At 34.2% G+C, this 22,862-nt stretch overlaps 4 protein-coding genes and 2 pseudogenes across 4 annotated transcripts; 4 read left to right on the top strand and 2 right to left on the bottom strand.

The window, feature by feature from the left end:
* The first annotated feature begins 2,449 nt into the window (after positions 1-2,449).
* On the top strand, positions 2,450-2,902 carry LOC114730205 (germin-like protein 9-3). The gene has a single exon (XM_028917242.1). It carries the CDS (start codon positions 2,450-2,452, stop codon positions 2,900-2,902), a length of 453 nt encoding a protein of 150 aa, XP_028773075.1.
* Positions 2,903-4,290: 1,388 nt separating this feature from the next.
* On the bottom strand, positions 4,291-4,858 carry LOC114730194 (putative germin-like protein 9-2; annotated as a pseudogene).
* A 5,546-nt stretch (positions 4,859-10,404) lies between these two features.
* On the top strand, positions 10,405-10,986 carry LOC114730308 (uncharacterized). The gene has a single exon (XM_028917354.1). The coding sequence runs from the start codon at positions 10,407-10,409 to the stop codon at positions 10,818-10,820; it is 414 nt and encodes a 137-aa protein (XP_028773187.1). The 5' UTR covers positions 10,405-10,406; the 3' UTR covers positions 10,821-10,986.
* Positions 10,987-13,198: 2,212 nt separating this feature from the next.
* On the top strand, positions 13,199-13,810 carry LOC114730298 (germin-like protein 9-3). The gene has a single exon (XM_028917347.1). It carries the CDS (start codon positions 13,199-13,201, stop codon positions 13,808-13,810), a length of 612 nt encoding a protein of 203 aa, XP_028773180.1.
* A 1,388-nt stretch (positions 13,811-15,198) lies between these two features.
* Positions 15,199-15,766, bottom strand: LOC114730184 (putative germin-like protein 9-2; annotated as a pseudogene).
* A 4,538-nt stretch (positions 15,767-20,304) lies between these two features.
* Positions 20,305-21,879, top strand: LOC114730157 (uncharacterized). Its single transcript, XM_028917188.1, has 2 exons — positions 20,305-20,434; positions 21,343-21,879. The coding sequence occupies exons 1-2, from the start codon at positions 20,305-20,307 to the stop codon at positions 21,711-21,713; spliced, it is 501 nt and encodes a 166-aa protein (XP_028773021.1). The 3' UTR covers positions 21,714-21,879.
* Positions 21,880-22,862: the final 983 nt, after the last annotated feature.

Genomic DNA, 22,862 nt, shown 5'->3' with positions numbered 1-22,862 from the left:
CAGCTTCAAAACATGTCTTTTACTATTTGCGGAATTAATAAATTCCATAATATGTTCCCTTTGAAGAAACAAAACGAAGCAGATATTATATCGTCCCAAACATTGAACTATAATCCTTTCTTCCTTTTAAGTATTTAAATGATCAATATATTTATTTTATCTTTACTGACAACATTTAATAAGAGCGGGTTGGTCATTCAAAATACAAATCAGAATTGTAGTATTTGTTGCTCTCCCTGTCTCTCATATATATTCACTTAAAAGGATGGTCAACCAAATAACACTTACAAATATTTATACGGGATTTTTTTTTTTTTTTGCCAGAAGTATCATTTTAATTAAAAGACTAAATGAAACAGATTTAAAATATTCACTCACCAAAGAGGCAAAAAGTAAAAGCGCGTACATAGATGAGAACAGTATGGGTTATAAAGTGATTGATTTCCTAATCCATTTCAGGGTCCGTTTGGGGCCACGTTTGGGCCCCAAACGTGCGTCCCAATATGTGGCTTTTAATGTGACTGTAGTTTTATATGTTTGGATTTGCGATGGGACTATCTGACTTGTGAGACGCAAATGGGCTTTTGGAAGAAGCTTATTTTGGGTGTTTTTTTCGGATGCACAGCTGCGTTGAGAAAACCGTTAGAGTATTTTATTAGGATGTTAATTTTTTTACTTGACTAACCCTCCTGCATACTTTTTCTCTCACTTCAGCTCAAAGACAAAAAAAAGACACGCACGCACTCCAGTTTTTCTGTCTTCCTGCCTGTAGCTTCTCCACTACACACTTCGTGGGGCTCATGAGTGAGGGAGGAGAGAGAATACATTATGTGAGTTCTTTTTTTTTTTAATCCAACCAATTAGTTTTCAATATTAAAAAAATTATTTTTTGAATAATAAAATCATTTTTTTAAAAAATAAATTATTTATTGTTTAAAAAATAACTATTTTTATTTTTATAATTTTATTTTAATTTTTCTCTGACAATTATCACATTATAAATATATAAAATAAATATATATTGTTTAATAAAGTTTATGTCCTTTTCAGTTATTTTACATTCAAACTTATTTTTACATTTATCATCCAAATAAGTTTCAGCTTATCAAACTAACTTTTTTCCAAAACCCAATCCAAACATAAATCATATTACCCTATCTAACTTTTACTCAATCTGACTTCTGTAAAAGTCAGATTAAAAAAAAGTTACTTCTGCCACCGCTATCCCAAACACACCCTCAAAGTAGTAATATGGATACGGAATTTTCCAGGCCCGGCGCAGCACAGGTTATGAGAATTTTGAACTCTATTGACGAATGACTTTAATATCAATATTGCACTTGAGAATAATTCAGTAAAATAAGACGATTTAGTTGAATGGTTCATGTTAGAGGCCATGCATCCATTTTTTTTCCCGCATGCAAATGGATTTAACTATGGAAAAGCAACCTTGTTCTGAACAGGCTAGTATAATAAACGTGGGTACTTATTTCTCAATACAAATTTAAACATTAGCTTATAATGTTATAAGAAACTAGCCTATTTCACTAGATGATTTCAAAAAAATAAAATTTAGTGACAGGAAAAGTTTGAGATTTTTTTTGTTAAAAAAAAAAACACAATTTTAATTCATAAAGGGTTTTTTTTTTTTTCCGGAAAATGAATGTACGGTTTAACTTGTAGCGTAATACTGCCATCTGCTACGGTCTGCGGCAGATGCTAAAGGGCTCGATTCTCGCATCTTAGAAATGGCTGTGCATGCATCTGCATCTTTTATATATTTCTGAAAAAGATATACCTTTTTTGAGTAATTTTTTAAAATTATCTTTATATTTTGGCCTGGGGGAAAAAAGCTATTTTCTGAAAAAGAATCGTGAATATTTTATTAAATTTTGCAAATTATCTTGTATTATAAGAATTATGAGAAGAAATGCAGTATAGGAGGACCACGTTAGTGGAAAATTTATAATCAATCATTTATGAGGCAATTATATTGTCTTCACATACAATGGTTAACGTTCGTAATCATTGGCTTTGCATGTCGGTGTAATCTTCAAGAATGGGGGAACATAGTGATCCAAAAGAACAAACTGTGATAATATTCTTTCCTCACTTTTTTTAGCCATTTTGGGATGCTTCAACAATCCCCTTTTCATGTCTTTCTTTTCATTTGTCAATGTCAGCGGCTCAAAGGGAATAAATAACAATGAAATGACAAGAAGGCCCCCTCCTTCGTCATTATCATAAACTTTAAATTAATCTTTGGTAACGATGGAAAACTGTCCTCTTGTCATATATGCCATCTTCGTGCGTAACATCCCTGGATGGCCTTGATTTGAATCAATATACTAATATGCAATATAATTACAAGAATATAAAGATAAAACAGGTCTACATATTTACAGCAAAACTACCTCGTAATCTTCTCAACTCTTTCATAATTATTCGGATGGCCTCTTCACATATAGACAGAGAAGACCTGCAACATTCTTCTCAAAATCTCCAACCCAGGAAAGGGCAGAGTGTCTCTTATGCTGCCTTACAATTCCCTGCTGGCAGCATCAATCCGCCCCACACTCACCCTCGATCTGCTGAGCTGTTGCTTGTGGCTCAAGGTACCCTACAAGTAGGGTTTGTGGACACTAATAATAAGCTCTTCACTTCCACACTTCAGACGGGAGACATGTTCATATTCCCAAAGGGACTTGTTCACTTCCAACACAATGCTTATGATAATCAGACAGCTTTGGCTCTTTCTGTTTTTGGTAGCGCCAATGCAGGCACAGTGTCCATCCCCAGTACTTTGTTTAACTCCACCATTGATGACAGTGTCTTGGCTTTGGCCTTTAAGACTGATGTTGCCACCATCCAGACTTTGAAGAAAGGCTTTGCTCCCCAGTGAGCTTCATGCGGTCCACTGTAGTAGAGACCGAATCAATGAATCTGTGTGTGTGTGTGTGTGTGTGTGTGATAAGTAATAAGTGATTCCGCACAAGGGTCTGTGTTCGCAAATTAGTTGATTCGTCATTTGGTTTTGCTGACTCGATATAGTGTTATAATAAGTGTGAAAGATCTGAAAGATAATCGTGTGTTCCTTGAAGAAGGAGATAAGCATTTGTGGATTATCCTTCCAACTAATAAAATTTGTTTGGTCCACTTTGTATATGCTATTTACTTGTGTTACTGTCAATTATTACATTGTCTTTTTTTGAGTGATTTGATAAATCTATTTAATTTTCCTTATTAACATGTTGCATTATTATACTGGAATGTATGGTTGGGGGATATACAAAGCTAATATACAGCTTTAGATGTAACTATGTAAATTCCATTAGGCCACCTCTAGTCCTACACACACATAAGAGAAGGGGGAAGGAAACAATTTAAACAATAAAATATAATATATGATAGGCATGGATTTTATGATATGCTGATCGAAATTGACAGGACATTGCTATAACAAGTAACGAACAATAAAAATCCAAGCAAGACATCATGCAAGACAGCTTTGTTAACTTAAGATAAGATTAAAGCATTAAATTATTAATTAGAGTATATTACTGCTATTTCTTTTTCCCCCTTAACTCTTATCACCTTTTTTTTTATGCAAAATATTTTTAGCCTTTGTACATGCTGTTCAAGTATGTTGGGTTTTCCTACTTAAATCCCTGGGTCCAACTGGGTCGTTACAGTATGTTGTGTGCATGTGTACCAGTGTACGTGGCCGCGCTTATTATCTGCGTGTTCTTTTAAAGTAGACTTTGGTTTGTGCTTCTTACATAGAATTAAGATAAGTTGTATTATTTATAACTTATTAATCAGGTGACATTTATAAATTTCTCCTGGTTCTTTTCCAAATGAGGATGAGTTTCATATTAGTAATACGGATATGTGTGTGTGCGCGCGCGCGCAAAAATGGTTCGATTCCCAGAACATAAATTGTTAACTAGCTAGGTGATGAGATTCGCCCAATTTCCATCAAAAGAACAGAAATCGGTGTTTATTAACCACAAACGAATTTTACAAGCAGTAATTAAAAAGAAATGTCAGAAATATAATGTCCAACCTTGCCCCGAACATTTCTCCTCAAGTAACACATAATTTTATAGCAAACACAGATCCCCTTCTGCGAAGCACTTACCCTTCACTGACCCTACCAACCCAGAAGATGGAACAGCAAATTTGCAGACACCCCTTCTTGGCAGAAACATTTATTATTGAAGTGAAAGAATGAAAAAACGGGAACATAAGATCATAACTTTCAACCATGCATGGGTGACTCCCTCAAGCTTAGTTGGGAGAAAAGCCCTTCTTTAAAGTCTGAATGGTGGCAACATCCGTCTTGAAGGCCAAAGCCAAGACAGTATCATCAATGGTGGAGTTAAAGAGAGTACTTGGGATAGACACTGTGCCTGGATTAGCACTGCCAAAAGCAGAAAGAGCCAAAGCAGCTGTTTGATTATCAGCATTGTATTGAAAATGAACGAGTCCCTTTGGGAATATGAACATGTCTCCTGTTTGGAGTGTGGAAGTGAAGAGCTTGGTGGTGGTGTCCACAAACCTTACTTGCAGGGTACCCTGAGATACAAGGAGAAGCTCAGCAGATCGAGGGTGGGTGTGGGGTGGATTAATAAAAGTGCAGGAAACTCTTTCATGCTTGCCTTGGTGACCGTAAAGGTTGAGGTGGTGGGCTCTGTGCAACAGTACGTAAGCTAGTGAAAGTGAAGAAGTTTCCAGCAACGTTGCTGGGGGCAATATAGTCAACGAGAATGTCTGGGTCACCGGCCGTTGTTGTCTGCACAATAGCAAAAGCAGCGACGGCCAGAGAGAGGAGTACTTTAAGGCTAACTGAAGTCATGTTCCGAGATTGTGAAGATGGCAAGCTTGAAGCTTGAAGGAAAAGAAAAGGATGATGGTTTGAGGATGGAGATAGTTTGGCAGGATTAAAGCAATCAATTTATAGCAGAGGTCGGAAATTTTGAGGAGAAAACAATGATTTGCTGGCCATTCAGGTGATTAAAACTTTTGAAGATTACGAGGTAATTCTTTGTTGCAGCTGTAAGCTGTTTGATACTGTCATTTAGCAAGACAAAGGAGCCCATAATGTCGGAAGGATTATACTATATAAACTTTGGAATGTACTTGTATTGTAGGTAGTATTGAAAAAATTACTTGGGCCTTAAAAAAACCAGAAGATGCTTGACCATATCGGACGCGCACACGAGAGAGACAATTTTACCGACTTTATACCTTGAACAAACGTTACTTTATCAGTGGCTTCATGTTTCCAGGTTGATGAACATTTTATCCTTTCATTACTTTGAACATGATGAACTGGATTGGAACGCTCCCCAGTTTGATGAGACAATAAACTCAATTTAATATTTGAATTGAAATGTCTTGTGATTAGCTGTTTTATCAAGAGGAAAAGTGATTTATTTTATTAGTGTTACAAGAAAAGACAAGATCTGTAATAAACATATAAGAGGAAAAGTTGAAGTGACTACTATTGATAAGAAAATAGTAGAAAACCGATTGAGATGGTTTGGTCACGTGCAAAGAAAGTCTTGGGACACATTGGTAAAAAGAGTTAAGCAAACAGTATGGAGTCCTCTAAAAAAGAGTAGAGAAAGGCTGAAAACAACGCTTAATGAAGTCATTGAGAGAGGTCTTTCAATTAACAATCTATCCAAAGATTTGGCTTTGGATAAGGCTCAATAGCATCGTATGATCCATGTATCCGACTCCACCGAGTAAGATTGTTGTTGTATCTAAATCACATATACACATTACACTGTAAAATTTTATGATAAGTAATTAAATATGGGCACAAAATCATGAGCCCAATGAGTCCTCTTTGATTTTGGACCAGACGAAATGTTATGCCCAATATCGCATGTTTGACCTCATTAATCTTGTGGGCTCCAATCTTTTGACCTGCTTGCTTATTTCACATCGCTGGATAATACTGGTCCATAATACAGCGAAGGGCCAAGCCAGTCGATGATTGCGGCTTAGGAGAGAAGACAAACAAAGAGACATAAAAAAATAATATAATTTGTATACTACTTTTCCCTTTAATATAAGAGTTACATAATTGAATTAAGGATATAAAAAAATTAGTTAAATTGATTATTTATCACAAATATCTATTGACCCCCCCTAAACCATCTTTTTCAATCTTGTGTATTGGAATATCCTTTGGCAGGAACTTTTTACAATCAATAAGAAGATTTTTAAAAATTAAGAGACAAAACAAATTAAGATGGTATATACAAAACCAAATCCAATCGTAAAAAAAAATGTAACAACACAACGATATTCTTCAACGTTTTGTTGTATCAAGGACCTATGTCAAAAATATATACTCTTCTGGTCTTTAATATAAGACCTATTTAACTAATTTGATTAGATTAAAGAAGTTAGGTAAGTTAGTTAATTATAAAAAATATAACATGTTTTTTTCTAAAATATCATAATCATTTTCCTTAATATCCTCCTTCCTCTTCTACTTGATTATGATTGAGAAAATATCCATATGGGTAATTTAGGAAAAAATTTGATAAATATGAGAAATAGGTCTTATATTTATGACTAAAATCAACTCAACAATTAAATCCCATATTAAGAATTAGAGGAGTATATATATTTGACATTAAACACTTGAAGAATAAAGCAAACTAAATAATTTAATGGATTTAGATATAATACTATCTCAAGTCTTTAATATAAGACCCTGTTTGACTTTTATTTTGGTTCTAAATATAAGACCCTAATTCACTTTGTCTCTCATTTATACATTTTTTTCCAAAATAGTCATTCTAACAATGATAGTTCTTATCAATACACTTGATTAGCAAGGATAATTTAGAGAAAAAAAAATCTATTTAGGACAAATAACTAACTCAACTTACTTTTTTAATTTCCTCAAATTAGTCAACTGGCTCTTATAATTAGGACCGGAAGTAGTATTTTGTAATAACAAACTAATCATTAACCAATAATACTAAGTTGGCAAAAAATTAATAATGCTAAACCGCGGGCTGTAAAAGGTCAAACAAATAATAATACTACTAGAACGGTGCCAATTAGGCAGTTAACATAAAGAAAAAATGCAAAATTTTAATTTGTGGGATTGCTGTGGCCTTCAGCGCTGAAATACATAATCAGAATATCATGAGATTCCAACAAGAAAAGCGTGCCCTCTTTAAACTATTTCTCTCGACTCTCCACCCATTTAATATTTCCGCGGCCGTTCTATCTACCCTTTTCCTAATTTTCTGTACTTTTATATAGAGAAGACTTTTATAGAAAATGATTATCAGATTTCTTATATTTATTATATCAAAATTTTCAATTACACATAGTTATATATGTGCCCCAGTATAACATAATTTTATTTAATTAAATCAAAACAAAGGGATTGTAAATTGATAATGATATTCATAACAATAATTTATTACAGAATAAATTATATATAATCCACAATTCCACGTGTTTACTTTTTTTTAAAGGAAAAAAAAAAGAGAAAAGAAAACTAAATGAAAGAAAAAAAGTTATAGGAAATGTAGACACGTGATTTTGATTGCTAAAGCTATATACAGGCAGATGCACCCAACCAGAAGCAAGTGAAAGTAACTACTTCCATACTGGCAAAGTGGTTTTTCCTTTGCTTGAACTTTTGTTGGCTTCATTAAATTTATATAACACGCCTTTATTATTATTTTCCGCCATTAATAAGATTTCTTCCTCACATAGTTTTGTTCGGGGAAATAACCTAAGCATAGTATTTATAAAATCTTTAACAAAAACCACTCTTCGACTCATTTTCATATTCCATGTAACACTCGATTTGAATTAGTGAGTAAGAAATATGAAACGAGTTTCTTTTTATGTGAATATATATATACAAGGGCCAGACTTTTGGAATTTTGTGTAGAAATTAATATAATTAACGTGAATACACATGACATTCATAAATTGAATCATCTTTATTTGTATGTGGTGTTTCCTTCCTGTTCAAGCAGACGGCCCTCATCATCATGAATATCAACAACATCTTACGGTTCTTCAATGCTCTGAGTTAATGGCCAAATTTGACTTTTTAACTCTATTTTCTGATGTTCAATTTCTCCTTCTACCATACGTAATTTTATGTGGACAATAATATTTCTCCTACTCGATTATTTGGGGGGGGGGGGAAGTAAGTCGGTGCATTATGCCTTCTTTAATTTGCATATGTATGCTGCCTTTTTCGTAGGATTAATTAATGGTTAATTTTCTAACACAGATTACTTCCATCATATATTTCAACCAAACAAGGGATAATGAATTTGAATTGAGGTATGATTAGGATTGAATATAACTAATGCCCAATAAAAACAGAAGGGAGAATTATAATGATGTTTCGAGAAAAAAAATAATACTAAAAAATCTTAATAACAATCTGAACAATACAAGTTTTAAAGTAAAAAATAACAATTTGCAGGACGTATTTTGTAACTGCTTTTTTTTTTTTAAATCTCATTGTAATTCTCTCAAAACGTAAAAGGAAAAAGTAATTGGAGTTGAAGAGAGGTTGGAAGTGAAGAGGGAATGGTTCGAAGGCTCATGGGACGGGTAAATTTAGGCTAAAAGCCAACAAGTTTTGCATAGTCATTTCATTCATTCACAGTGAAAAGTTTTAGTTTTGACCATATGCATGATCATGATGCAAAGTTTCTATATGCTGGTCAGCCCCCTTATAGAATTCGAAACCGAAAAAAAAAAACTTAAAATATAGTACACACCATATTTTTTATTTTCAGTTTTTAACTAATTTATTCTCCATTCATGTAACTACATGGATATTATCTTGTATAATCAAAGAAAAAAGAAAAAAAGTTATCATTGCATACCCATGCAATAAAGTAATGAGACAGTAATTAGCAATTCTTAGATATTGATTAAAATTAAGAAGTTAGTGAAAAAATAAACTAAACTTAGTGCGGATTATATTATAAATAGAAAATATTTATAAGTAAACACGTGAGTGTGTCGATTTATGGCGGTCGATCCAGCTTTTGGAGCGCCTAACATGGATAAAAGTTGAAGAATATATATGCACAGAAGGGGGAACCTAAGAGTGAGTGAATAATGTTATTTAATGATGAATTGATATGAAAAGAAAAAATGGATGAATTACCAGACGATAAGGGAAGTGAAATGAAGTGAGTGTGTGTGTGTGTGTGAGCGCAATAAGTATAGATAGCAAGTTAGCAACCACTAATGTGGGCTCAAGGACTGTTCCATTTAATGCATATGCCCTCACATATATCTATTTATAACCTCCCCTTCTTGTCTTCTCTATCAAATCACTTTTTATTACGTGCTACATAGTACTCTCTCTGTTCATTCATGGCGTTTCATCGGTCTCGTCTCATCATCACGCTTCTTCTCTTTGCATTTGCTGAAGCTTCTGCATCCCAACTGCTCAGCGCCAAAGTCTCTTGCTTTGATTGTACCATTCCCAACCAGTATCTCTCTCGTAATTTCTTCCCCTTAATCTAACCCTCAACCTTCATTATTCGTTCATATATATTGTTGCATGTGTGTCTCTGCATATATATCCTCTGTAACATTAGGTGAGATTTAAATTTCTATGCTAAAAACGGAATGAGCTGGTTAACGTACTCGTTCAATATGCATGGTATTATTGAAATCAATAAATTATCTTATTCACTTATTTTAGTTTGATTAACACTTTTTTTTTTCAATATTGGTATGCGTAGAAGTAGAATTTCTTATAATCTTCACGAGTTTAACCCATGTAAAATAAAAATCAGTTACTTCGTCTATATTTCACACAAGACTTTCACGTGTGAAGGTATGTTAAGTATTAGGTATGTTAAGTATTATAATGTCATAAAAAAGATTCTTAATTAGTTAATTAGAATAAGTATTATTTCTGGCTTTTACTGGAAAACCTCCGTAATGCTAGGGACCATAATATTATTATAACAAACACAATTTCACTTTTTTTTTTTGTAGAGATTTCACTTATCAGATCCTTAATATAGAAGTTAATTTTGGAGTTGATGTTGATCTTATATATAAGACCTATTTTACATGTTTATCAATTTTTTTCCAAAAATAACCCCATTGATATTCCATAAAAAATAATCAAGTAGGAGAGAGCTAGAAGGAATTAAGAAAGATACTTAGGGTATTTTAGAAAAAAACTTATCATATTAACTTATTTAATTAAAATTTTGAATCTATTCAAATTAGTTAATTAAATCTTCTATTAAGGACTGAAGTAATATCGGAATATATAATACGATCTGCCCATAGCACGATCTTTTTCTGTATTAAAAAAATTCAACCCAACTTGCGCAGAGAAGCTTCGAGCTTCTGAATTGAAAACAATGATGAGTTATGTTTCTTGGTTGAATAATACAATGGTGACAGAGATCAAGGTCTCAGTGAAGTGCGAGAATGTGAGAAAAGTGGCAGTGGCAACCACAAAAGACGATGGCTCCTTCAAAGCGGACCTTCCAAGAGACCCCAAAAACTGCGTAGCAGAACTGCTTGGAGGACCCAGTCAGCTCTATGCTTCAGAGAAAGACAAAGTGTCCCCAGTCGTGAAGGGCACAGAGCCCAACACCTATACCATTTCCACGCCCCTTGGCTTCCTTACATCTTGCCCTAAGAACTCACTCTGTGAGGCCGCGAAGCAGTTTGGTGCGTCAGAAACCTTCGATCTTCCTCTTCCTCCGGAGTGGGGCTTCGCACCTTCTAGCTACTACGTCCCTTTCTTCCCCATCATTGGAATCCCTTAGTCATTGTCTCATCATTATATTATAACAAATGTGTGGTTATTATATATGTGTTTATGGTTATGTACTCGCACTACAGAACGTGCGATTTTATACGTTGTATTGTTCTATATGATGAAGCTGTCGGCTTCGTTATTTAATACTCTCTTGTGCGCTTTATCTTCTCCAATACTTCTAGTTCAAATTAAAAAGATTATATAGCCTTATGTCTTTAATACAAAAGCTAGTTAAGTAATTTAAGTGGATTAAAAAATTAGTTAAGTTAGTTATTTGTAATAAAAATGTGTTATCTTTCCTAAGATATATTTACTAACCAAACATATTGATTAAAAACCATTACTACAATGACTATTTTGAAACAAAATCGATAAATATGAGAAATAAAATAGATTGAGGTTATATATTTAAGACTAAAATAAAAATCAAACAAACTCTTATATTAAGAACCAGAACTACTATATATATGTTAATGGTTTCACTGCGTCAGGCATGCAGGTCGATCTTAACCTCCGGCAAAGAGATTAGAGAAGTACAACGATGGGTCCTAGGACCTGGCCGGCATTGATGATGGAAATTACCACTCATCGAACAATATGGGGGAAAACAGAAAGGACAGTAACATTAATTATAAACAAGACGTGTTGTCTATAGAAACATGTTGGCCAATACCGGCCGCAAAGCTGGAACTAGCAATCTCGTAAAATTTCTTAAAATATTACTCAATCTCTTAATATTATTGAGTACCTTTTTTGTTTTAATCTTGATTGTGCGTGTGTGTGTGTTTATAGTCTGACTCAGTCAAAGTTGTCGGCTATGTTCATGGCTGTGCTGATCTTCATCATCATGGAGCTCGCCAAAGTAGAATTTCACTGCTTAATTAACTAGTCGCGTGCCTTGGAATAATATAATGTGACCCGCATCTCATGTTACTTATATTTGTGTGATTCACGTTCCTTGGAATAATATAACATGATGTGTAGGTTTAGTTTGGTGGTAATTAGTTAAATGTGAACATATAATGTATATGTAGCTCATATATATATGTGTGTGTGTGTACGTACGTGTCGGGCCCTAAATTTGATTTTTCAAAGGAAAACTGGATTAATAAAAACATGGAGTCCTTGGATTTGGGAGTCAGTTGTGCGGTTGGGAAGATTTTAGACACCTCATAACACATTATTAAAATGATTGATTATTTAAGATGCATGATTGTGCAAAATTAATAAAACAAAATTATCCAGACATATTAAATTGTTCATATCTATGTAAGTAGGTGTTTACTCAGCTACACATACCACTTTTATCCTATTTACAGGGGGGGACGGAATTTTTTATTCTGATTATAAGACATGTCATTAATTTTTTTATAACTTGTTACTTTACCTGTCATTAAATGTTTATGTATAATTTAATTTTAAAAATATGTATATTTAATAATAAGAGCAAAGTTTAAAGTTTGTTAAATTTTTAAACAGAGTTAACCAGATTTAATGTTTTTTTAAAACAAATTGAAAGTGACCTAATTAAATATACAAAGGCAAAACTCGTTGAAGTTGTAAGGACACAGGTATGCAAAAAGAACCGATCAGTGAAACTAAGGTTGGAGGGTTGCTCATAGAAATAAGGAACCAACTTGACCGGAAGTGTCGACTGTAATAGTCCTCCCCCAAACCAAGCTAAAGGCCTCTTAAACCTCACAGTCCAAATTTTACCCAGAAGATAAAGTCGCAATCGAAGTGCCTTTTTCCCACCCCTTTGCCTGGTCTGAAAGTCTGAACTAAGACATTCATTTAAATCAAAGAAGGCGCCCGGGGTTTGTGTATCTACATGTAGATATGCCTGCCTATGATAATATTCTTTCCTCACTTTTTTTAGCCATTTTGGGATGCTTCAACAATCCCCTTTTCATGTCTTTCTTTTCATTTGTCAATGTCAGCGGCTTAAAAGGAATAAATAACAATGAAATGACAAGAAGGCTCTCTCCTTCGTCATTATCATAAACTTTAAATTAATCTTTGGTAACGATGGAAAACTGTCCTCTTGTCATATATGCCATCTTCGTGCGTAACATCCCTGGATGGCCTTGATTTGAATCAATATACTAATATGCAATATAATTACAAGAATATAAAGATAAAACAGGTCTACATATTTACAGCAAAACTACCTCGTAATCTTCTCAACTCTTTCATAATTATTCGGATGGCCTCTTCACATATAGACAGAGAAGACCTGCAACATTCTTCTCAAAATCTCCAACCCAGGAAACCTATATAAATAGGTGCTCCTGAAATCAATCCAAACCATCTCATCTTCCAACTATCATCTTAGTTTTCCTAAATTATAGCATCAAGTTTTCATCTTGATCAGGCTCTCCCAACATGTCTTCCAACAACCTCAAAGCCCTCTCTTTTCTTGTTTCTGCTCTTGCCATTGTGCAGATACTAATGGCAGCTGACCCTGACATTCTCGTCGACTATGTGGCGCCAGACAATGCTGAAGGGAGCTTCTTCACTTTCACTGGCTTTCGCACTATTGCACAGGGCCCACCACCCCCAGCCTTTAGGGTCACAAAGGCAAGCATGAAAGAGTTTCCTGCACTTTTAGGGCAGAGTGTCTCTTATGCTGCCTTACAATTCCCTGCTGGCAGCATCAATCCGCCCCACACTCACCCTCGATCTGCTGAGCTGTTGCTTGTGGCTCAAGGTACCCTACAAGTAGGGTTTGTGGACACTAATAATAAGCTCTTCACTTCCACACTTCAGACGGGAGACATGTTCATATTCCCAAAGGGACTTGTTCACTTCCAACACAATGCTTATGATAATCAGACAGCTTTGGCTCTTTCTGTTTTTGGTAGCGCCAATGCAGGCACAGTGTCCATCCCCAGTACTTTGTTTAACTCCACCATTGATGACAGTGTCTTGGCTTTGGCCTTTAAGACTGATGTTGCCACCATCCAGACTTTGAAGAAAGGCTTTGCTCCCCAGTGAGCTTCATGCGGTCCACTGTAGTAGAGACCGAATCAATGAATCTGTGTGTGTGTGTGTGTGTGTGTGATAAGTAATAAGTGATTCCGCACAAGGGTCTGTGTTCGCAAATTAGTTGATTCGTCATTTGGTTTTGCTGACTCGATATAGTGTTATAATAAGTGTGAAAGATCTGAAAGATAATCGTGTGTTCCTTGAAGAAGGAGATAAGCATTTGTGGATTATCCTTCCAACTAATAAAATTTGTTTGGTCCACTTTGTATATGCTATTTACTTGTGTTACTGTCAATTATTACATTGTCTTTTTTTGAGTGATTTGATAAATCTATTTAATTTTCCTTATTAACATGTTGCATTATTATACTGCAATGTATGGTTGGGGGATATACAAAGCTAATATACAGCTTTAGATGTAACTATGTAAATTCCATTAGGCCACCTCTAGTCCTACACACACATAAGAGAAGGGGGAAGGAAACAATTTAAACAATAAAATATAATATATGATAGGCATGGATTTTATGATATGCTGATCGAAATTGACAGGACATTGCTATAACAAGTAACGAACAATAAAAATCCAAGCAAGACATCATGCAAGACAGCTTTGTTAACTTAAGATAAGATTAAAGCATTAAATTATTAATTAGAGTATATTACTGCTATTTCTTTTTCCCCCTTAACTCTTAACACCTTTTTTTTTTATGCAAAATATTTTTAGCCTTTGTACATGCTGTTCAAGTATGTTGGGTTTTCCTACTTAAATCCCTGGGTCCAACTGGGTCGTTACAGTATGTTGTGTGCATGTGTACCAGTGTACGTGGCCGTGCTTATTATCTGCGTGTTCTTTTAAAGTAGACTTTGGTTTGTGCTTCTTACATAGAATTAAGATAAGTTGTATTATTTATAACTTATTAATCAGGTGACATTTATAAATTTCTCCTGGTTCTTTTCCAAATGAGGATGAGTTTCATATTAGTAATACGGATGTGTGTGCGCGCGCGCGCGCAAAAATGGTTCGATTCCCAGAACATAAATTGTTAACTAGCTAGGTGATGAGATTCGCCCAATTTCCATCAAAAGAACAGAAATCGGTGTTTATTAACCACAAACGAATTTTACAAGCAGTAATTAAAAAGAAATGTCAGAAATATAATGTCCAACCTTGCCCCGAACATTTCTCCTCAAGTAACACATAATTTTATAGCAAACACAGATCCCCTTCTGCGAAGCACTTACCCTTCACTGACCCTACCAACCCAGAAGATGGAACAGCAAATTTGCAGACACAACCCCTTCTTGGCAGAAACATTTATTATTGAAGTGAAAGAATGAAAAAACGGGAACATAAGATCATAACTTTCAACCATGCATGGGTGACTCCCTCAAGCTTAGTTGGGAGAAAAGCCCTTCTTTAAAGTCTGAATGGTGGCAACATCCGTCTTGAAGGCCAAAGCCAAGACAGTATCATCAATGGTGGAGTTAAAGAGAGTACTTGGGATAGACACTGTGCCTGGATTAGCACTGCCAAAAGCAGAAAGAGCCAAAGCAGCTGTTTGATTATCAGCATTGTATTGAAAATGAACGAGTCCCTTTGGGAATATGAACATGTCTCCTGTTTGGAGTGTGGAAGTGAAGAGCTTGGTGGTGGTGTCCACAAACCTTACTTGCAGGGTACCCTGAGATACAAGGAGAAGCTCAGCAGATCGAGGGTGGGTGTGGGGTGGATTAATAAAAGTGCAGGAAACTCTTTCATGCTTGCCTTGGTGACCGTAAAGGTTGAGGTGGTGGGCTCTGTGCAACAGTACGAAAGCTAGTGAAAGTGAAGAAGTTTCCAGCAACGTTGCTGGGGGCAATATAGTCAACGAGAATGTCTGGGTCACCGGCCGTTGTTGTCTGCACAATAGCAAAAGCAGCGACGGCCAGAGAGAGGAGTACTTTAAGGCTAACGGAAGTCATGTTCCGAGATTGTGAAGATGGCAAGGTTGAAGCTTGAAGGAAAAGAAAAGGATGATGGTTTGAGGATGGAGATAGTTTGGCAGGATTAAAGCAATCAATTTATAGCAGAGGTCGGAAATTTTGAGGAGAAAACAATGATTTGCTGGCCATTCAGGTGATTAAAACTTTTGAAGATTACGAGGTAATTCTTTGTTGCAGCTGTAAGCTGTTTGATACTGTCATTTAGCAAGACAAAGGAGCCCATAATGTCGGAAGGATTATACTATATAAACTTTGGAATGGACTTGTATTGTAGGTAGTATTGAAAAAATTACTTGGGCCTTAAAAAAACCAGAAGATGCTTGACCATATCGGACGCGCACACGAGAGAGACAATTTTACCGACTTTATACCTTGAACAAACGTTACTTTATCAGTGGCTTCATGTTTCCAGGTTGATGAACATTTTGTCCTTTCATTACTTTGAACATGATGAACTGGATTGGAACGCTCCCCAGTTTGATGAGACAATAAACTCAATTTAATATTTGAATTGAAATGTCTTGTGATTAGCTGTTTTATCAAGAGGAAAAGTGATTTATTTTATTAGTGTTACAAGAAAAGGCAAGATCTGTAATAAATATATAAGAGGAAAAGTTGAAGTGACTGCTATTGATAAGAAAATAGTAGAAAACCGATTGAGATGGTTTGGTCACGTGCAAAGAAAGTCTTGGAACACATTGGTAAAAAGAGTTAAGCAAACAGTATGGAGTCCTCTAAAAAAAAATAGAGAAAGGCTGAAAACAACGCTTAATGAAGTCATTGAGAGAGGTCTTTCAATTGACAATCTATCCAAAGATTTGGCTTTGGATAAGGCTCAAGAGCATCGTGTGATCCATGTAGCCGACTCCACCGAGTGAGATTGTTGTTGTATCTAAATCACATATACACATTACACTGTAAAATTTTATGATAAGTAATTAAATATGGGCACAAAATCATGAGCCCAATGAGTCCTCTTTGATTTTGGACCAGAAGAAATGTTATGCCCAATATCGCATGTTTGACCTCATTAATCTTGTGGGCTCCAATCTTTTGACCTGCTTGCTTATTTCACATCGCTGGATAATACTGGTCCATAATACAGCGAAGGGCCAAGCCAGTCGATGATTGCGGCTTAGGAGAGAAGACAAACAAAGAGACATAAAAAAATAATATAATTTGTATACTACTTTGCCCTTTAATATAAGAGTTACATAATTGAATTAAGGATATAAAAAAATTAGTTAAATTGATTATTTATCACAAATATCTATTGACCCCCCCTAAACCATCTTTTTCAATCTTGTGTATTGGAATATCCTTTGGCAGAAACTTTTTACAATCAATAAGAAGATTTTTAAAAATTAAGAGACAAAACAAATTAAGATGGTATATACAAAACCAAATCCAATCGTAAAAAAAAAATGTAACAACACAATGATATTCTTCAACGTTTTGTTGTATCAAGGACCTATGTCAAAAATATATACTCTTCTGATCTTTAATATAAGACCTATTTAACTAATTTGATTAGATTAAAGAAGTTAGGTAAGTTAGTTAATTATAAAAAATATAACATGTTTTTTTCTAAAATATCATAATCATTTTCCTTAATATCCTCCTTCCCTCTTCTACTTGATTATGATTGAGAAAATATCCATATGGGTAATTTAGGAAAAAATTTGATAAATATGAGAAATAGGTCTTATATTTATGACTAAAATCAACTCAACAATTAAATCTCATATTAAGAATTAGAGGAGTATATATATTTGACATTAAACACTTGAAGAATAAAGCAAACTAAATAATTTAATGGATTTAGATATAATACTATCTCAAGTCCTTAATATAAGACCCTGTTTGACTTTTATTTTGGTCCTAAATATAACACCCTAATTCACTTTGTCTCTCATTTATACATTTTTTTCCAAAATAGTCATTCTAACAATGATAGTTCTTATCAATACACTTGATTAGCAAGGATAATTTAGGGAAAAAAACACTTATTTAGGACAAATAACTAACTCAACTTACTTTTTTAATTTCCTCAAATTAGTCAACTGGCTCTTATAATTAGGACCGGAGGTAGTATTTTGTAATAACAAACTAATCATTAACCAATAATACTAAGTTGGCAAAAAATTAATAATGCTAAACCGCGGGCTGTAAAAGGTCAAACAAATAATAATACTACTAGAACGGTGCCAATTAGGCAGTTAACATAAAGAAAAAATGCAAAATTTTAATTTGTGGGATTGCTGTGGCCTTCAGCGCTGAAATACATAATCAGAATATCATGAGATTCCAACAAGAAAAGCGTGCCCTCTTTAAACTATTTCTCTCGACTCTCCACCCATTTAATATTTCCGCGGCCGTTCTATCTACCCTTTTCCTAATTTTCTGTACTTTTATATAGAGAAGACTTTTATAGAAAATGATTATCAGATTTCTTATATTTATTATATCAAAATTTTCAATCACACATAGTTATATATGTGCCCCAGTATAACATAATTTTATTTAATTAAATCAAAACAAAGGGATTGTAAATTGATAATGATATTCATAACAATAATTTATTACAGAATAAATTATATATAATCCACAATTCCACGTGTTTACTTTTTTTAAAAGGAAAAAAAAAGAGAAAAGAAAACTGAATGAAAGAAAAAAGTTATAGGAAATGTAGACACGTGATTTTGATTGCTAAAGCTATATACAGGCAGATGCACCCAACCAGAAGCAAGTGAAAGTAACTACTTCCATACTGGCAAAGTGGTTTTTCCTTTGCTTGAACTTTTGTTGGCTTCATTAAATTTATATAACACGCCTTTATTATTATTTTCCGCCATTAATAAGATTTCTTCCTCACATAGTTTTGTTCGGGGAAATAACCTAAGCATAGTATTTATAAAATCTTTAACAAAAACCACTCTTCGACTCATTTTCATATTCCATGTAACACTCGATTTGAATTAGTGAGTAAGAAATATGAAACGAGTTTCTTTTTATGTGAATATATATATACAAGGGCCAGACTTTTGGAATTTTGTGTAGAAATTAATATAATTAACGTGAATACACATGACATTCATAAATTGAATCATCTTTATTTGTATGTGGTGTTTCCTTCCTGTTCAAGCAGACGGCCCTCATCATCATGAATATCAACAACATCTTACGGTTCTTCAATGCTCTGAGTTAATGGCCAAATTTGACTTTTTAACTCTATTTTCTGATGTTCAATTTCTCCTTCTACCATACGTAATTTTATGTGGACAATAATATTTCTCCTACTCGATTATTTGGGGGGGAAAAAAAGTAAGTCGGTGCATTATACCTTCTTTAATTTGCATATGTATACTGCCTTTTTCGTAGGATTAATTAATGGTTAATTTTCTAACACAGATTACTTCCATCATATATTTCAACCAAACAAGGGATAATGAATTTGAATTGAGGTATGATTAGGATTGAATATAACTAATGCCCAATAAAAACAGAAGGGAGAATTATAATGATGTTTCGAGAAAAAAAATAATTACTAAAAAATCTTAATAACAATCTGAACAATACAAGTTTTAAAGTAAAAAATAACAATTTGCAGGACGTATTTTGTAACTGTTTTTTTTTTTTAAATCTCATTGTAATTCTCTCAAAACGTAAAAGAAAAAAGTAATTGGAGTTGAAGAGAGGTTGGAAGTGAAGAGGGAATGGTTCGAAGGCTCATGGGACGGGTAAATTTAGGCTAAAAGCCAACAAGTTTTGCATAGTCATTTCATTCATTCACAGTGAAAAGTTTTAGTTTTGACCATATGCATGATCATGATGCAAAGTTTCTATATGCTGGTCAGCCCCCTTATAGAATTCGAAACCGAAAAAAAAAACTTAAAATATAGTACACACCATATTTTTTATTTTCAGTTTTTAACTAATTTATTCTCCATTCATGTAACTGCATGGATATTATCTTGTATAATCAAAGAAAAAAGAAAAAAGTTATCATTGCATACCCATGCAATAAAGTAATGAGACAGTAATTAGCAATTCTTAGATATTGATTAAAATTAAGAAGTTAGTGAAAAAATAAACTAAACTTAGTGCGGATTATATTATAAATAGAAAAGATTTATAAGTAAACATGTGAGTGTGTCGATTTATGGCGGTCGATCCAGCTTTTGGAGCGCCTAACATGGATAAAAGTTGAAGAATATATATGCACAGAAGGGGGAACCTAAGAGTGAGTGAATAATGTTATTTAATGATGAATTGATATGAAAAGAAAAAATGGATGAATTACCAGACGATAAGGGAAGTGAAATGAAGTGAGTGTGTGTGTGTGTGTGTGAGCGCAATAAGTATAGATAGCAAGTTAGCAACCACTAATGTGGGCTCAAGGACTGTTCCATTTAATGCATATGCCCTCACATATATCTATTTATAACCTCCCCTTCTTGTCTTCTCTATCAAATCACTTTTTATTACGTGCTACACAGTACTCTCTCTGTTCATCCATGGCGTTTCATCGGTCTCGTCTCATCATCACGCTTCTTCTCTTTGCATTTGCTGAAGCTTCTGCATCCCAACTGCTCAGCGCCAAAGTCTCTTGCTTTGATTGTACCATTCCCAGCCAATATCTCTCTCGTAATTTCTTCCCCTTAATCTAACCCTCAACCTTCATTATTCGTTCATATATATTGTTGCATGCGTGTCTCTGCATATATATCCTCTGTAACATTAGGTGAGATTTAAATTTCTATGCTAAAAACGGAATGAGCTGGTTAACGTACTCGTTCAATATGCATGGTATTATTGAAATCAATAAATTATCTTATTCACTTATTTTAGTTTGATTAACACATTTTTTTTTCAATATTGGTATACGTAGAAGTAGAATTTCTTATAATCTTCGCGAGTTTAACCCATGTAAAATAAAAATCAGTTACTTCGTCTATATTTCACACAAGACTTTCACGTGTGAAGGTATGTTAAGTATTATAATGTCATAAAAAAGATTCTTAATTAGTTAATTAGAATAAGTATTATTTCTGGCTTTTACTGGAAAACCTCCGTAATGCTAGGGACCATAATATTATTATAACAAACACAATTTCACTTTTTTTTTTTTGTAGAGATTTCACTTATCAGATCCTTAATATAGAAGTTAATTTTGGAGTTGATGTTGATTTTATATATAAGACCTATTTTACATGTTTATCAATTTTTTTCCAAAAATAACCCCATTGATATTCCATAAAAAATAATCAAGTAGGAGAGAGCTAGAAGGAATTAAGAAAGATACTTAAGGTATTTTAGAAAAAAACTTATCATATTAACTTATTTAATTAAAATTTTGAATCTACTCAAATTAGTTAATTAAGTCTTCTATTAAGGACCGAAGTAGTATCGGAATATATAATACGATCTGCCCATAGCACGATCTTTTTCTGTATTAAAAAAATTCAACCCAACTTGCGCAGAGAAGCTTCAAGCTTCTGAATTGAAAACAATGATGAGTTATGTTTCTTGGTTGAATAATACAATGGTGACAGAGATCAAGGTCTCAGTGAAGTGCGAGAATGTGAGAAAAGTGGCAGTGGCAACCACAAAAGACGATGGCTCCTTCAAAGCGGACCTTCCAAGAGACCCCAAAAACTGCGTAGCAGAACTGCTTGGAGGACCCAGTCAGCTCTATGCTTCAGAGAAAGACAAAGTGTCCCCAGTCGTGAAGGGCACAGAGCCCAACACCTATACCATTTCCACGCCCCTTGGCTTCCTTACATCTTGCCCTAAGAACTCACTCTGTGAGGCCGCGAAGCAGTTTGGTGCGTCAGAAACCTTCGATCTTCCTCTTCCTCCGGAGTGGGGCTTCGCACCTTCTAGCTACTACGTCCCTTTCTTCCCCATCATTGGAATCCCTTAGTCATTGTCTCATCATTATATTATAACAAATGTGTGGTTATTATATATGTGTTTATGGTTATGTACTCGCACTACAGAACGTGCGATTTTATACGTTGTATTGTTCTATATGATGAAGCTGTCGGCTTCGTTATTTAATACTCTCTTGTGCGCTTTATCTTCTCCAATACTTCTAGTTCAAATTAAAAAGATTATATAGCCTTATGTCTTTAATACAAAAGCTAGTTAAGTAATTTAAGTGGATTAAAAAATTAGTTAAGTTAGTTATTTGTAATAAAAATGTGTTATCTTTCCTAAGATATATTTACTAACCAAACATATTGATTAAAAACCATTACTACAATGACTATTTTGAAACAAAATCGATAAATATGAGAAATAAAATAGATTGAGGTTATATATTTAAGACTAAAATAAAAATCAAACAAACTCTTATATTAAGAACCAGAACTACTATATATATGTTAATGGTTTCACTGCGTCAGGCATGCAGGTCGATCTTAACCTCCGGCAAAGAGATTAGAGAAGTACAACGATGGGTCCTAGGACCTGGCCGGCATTGATGATGGAAATTACCACTCATCGAACAATATGGGGGAAAACAGAAAGGACAGTAACATTAATTATAAACAAGACGTGTTGTCTATAGAAACATGTTGGCCAATACCGGCCGCAAAGCTGGAACTAGCAATCTCGTAAAATTTCTTAAAATATTACTCAATCTCTTAATATTATTGAGTACCTTTTTTGTTTTAATCTTGATTGTGCGTGTGTGTGTGTGTTTATAGTCTGACTCAGTCAAAGTTGTCGGCTATGTTCATGGCTGTGCTGATCTTCATCATCATGGAGCTCGCCAAAGTAGAATTTCACTGCTTAATTAACTAGTCGCGTGCCTTGGAATAATATAATGTGACCCGCATCTCATGTTACTTATATTTGTGTGATTCACGTTCCTTGGAATAATATAACATGATGTGTAGGTTTAGTTTGGTGGTAATTAGTTAAATGTGAACATATAATGTATATGTAGCTCATATATATGTGTGTGTGTGTGTACGTACGTGTCGGGCCCTAAATTTGATTTTTCAAAGGAAAACTGGATTAATAAAAACATGGAGTCCTTGGATTTGGGAGTCAGTTGTGCGGTTGG

Source organism: Neltuma alba, unplaced genomic scaffold, assembly GCF_004799145.2.
Source record: "Neltuma alba isolate B1F8T4 unplaced genomic scaffold, ASM479914v2 tig00002501_pilon, whole genome shotgun sequence".
Lineage (NCBI taxonomy): Eukaryota > Viridiplantae > Streptophyta > Magnoliopsida > Fabales > Fabaceae > Neltuma > Neltuma alba.
The sequence above is the reverse complement of the archived record's forward strand: the minus strand, read 5'-3'. Positions and strand labels throughout refer to the sequence as shown.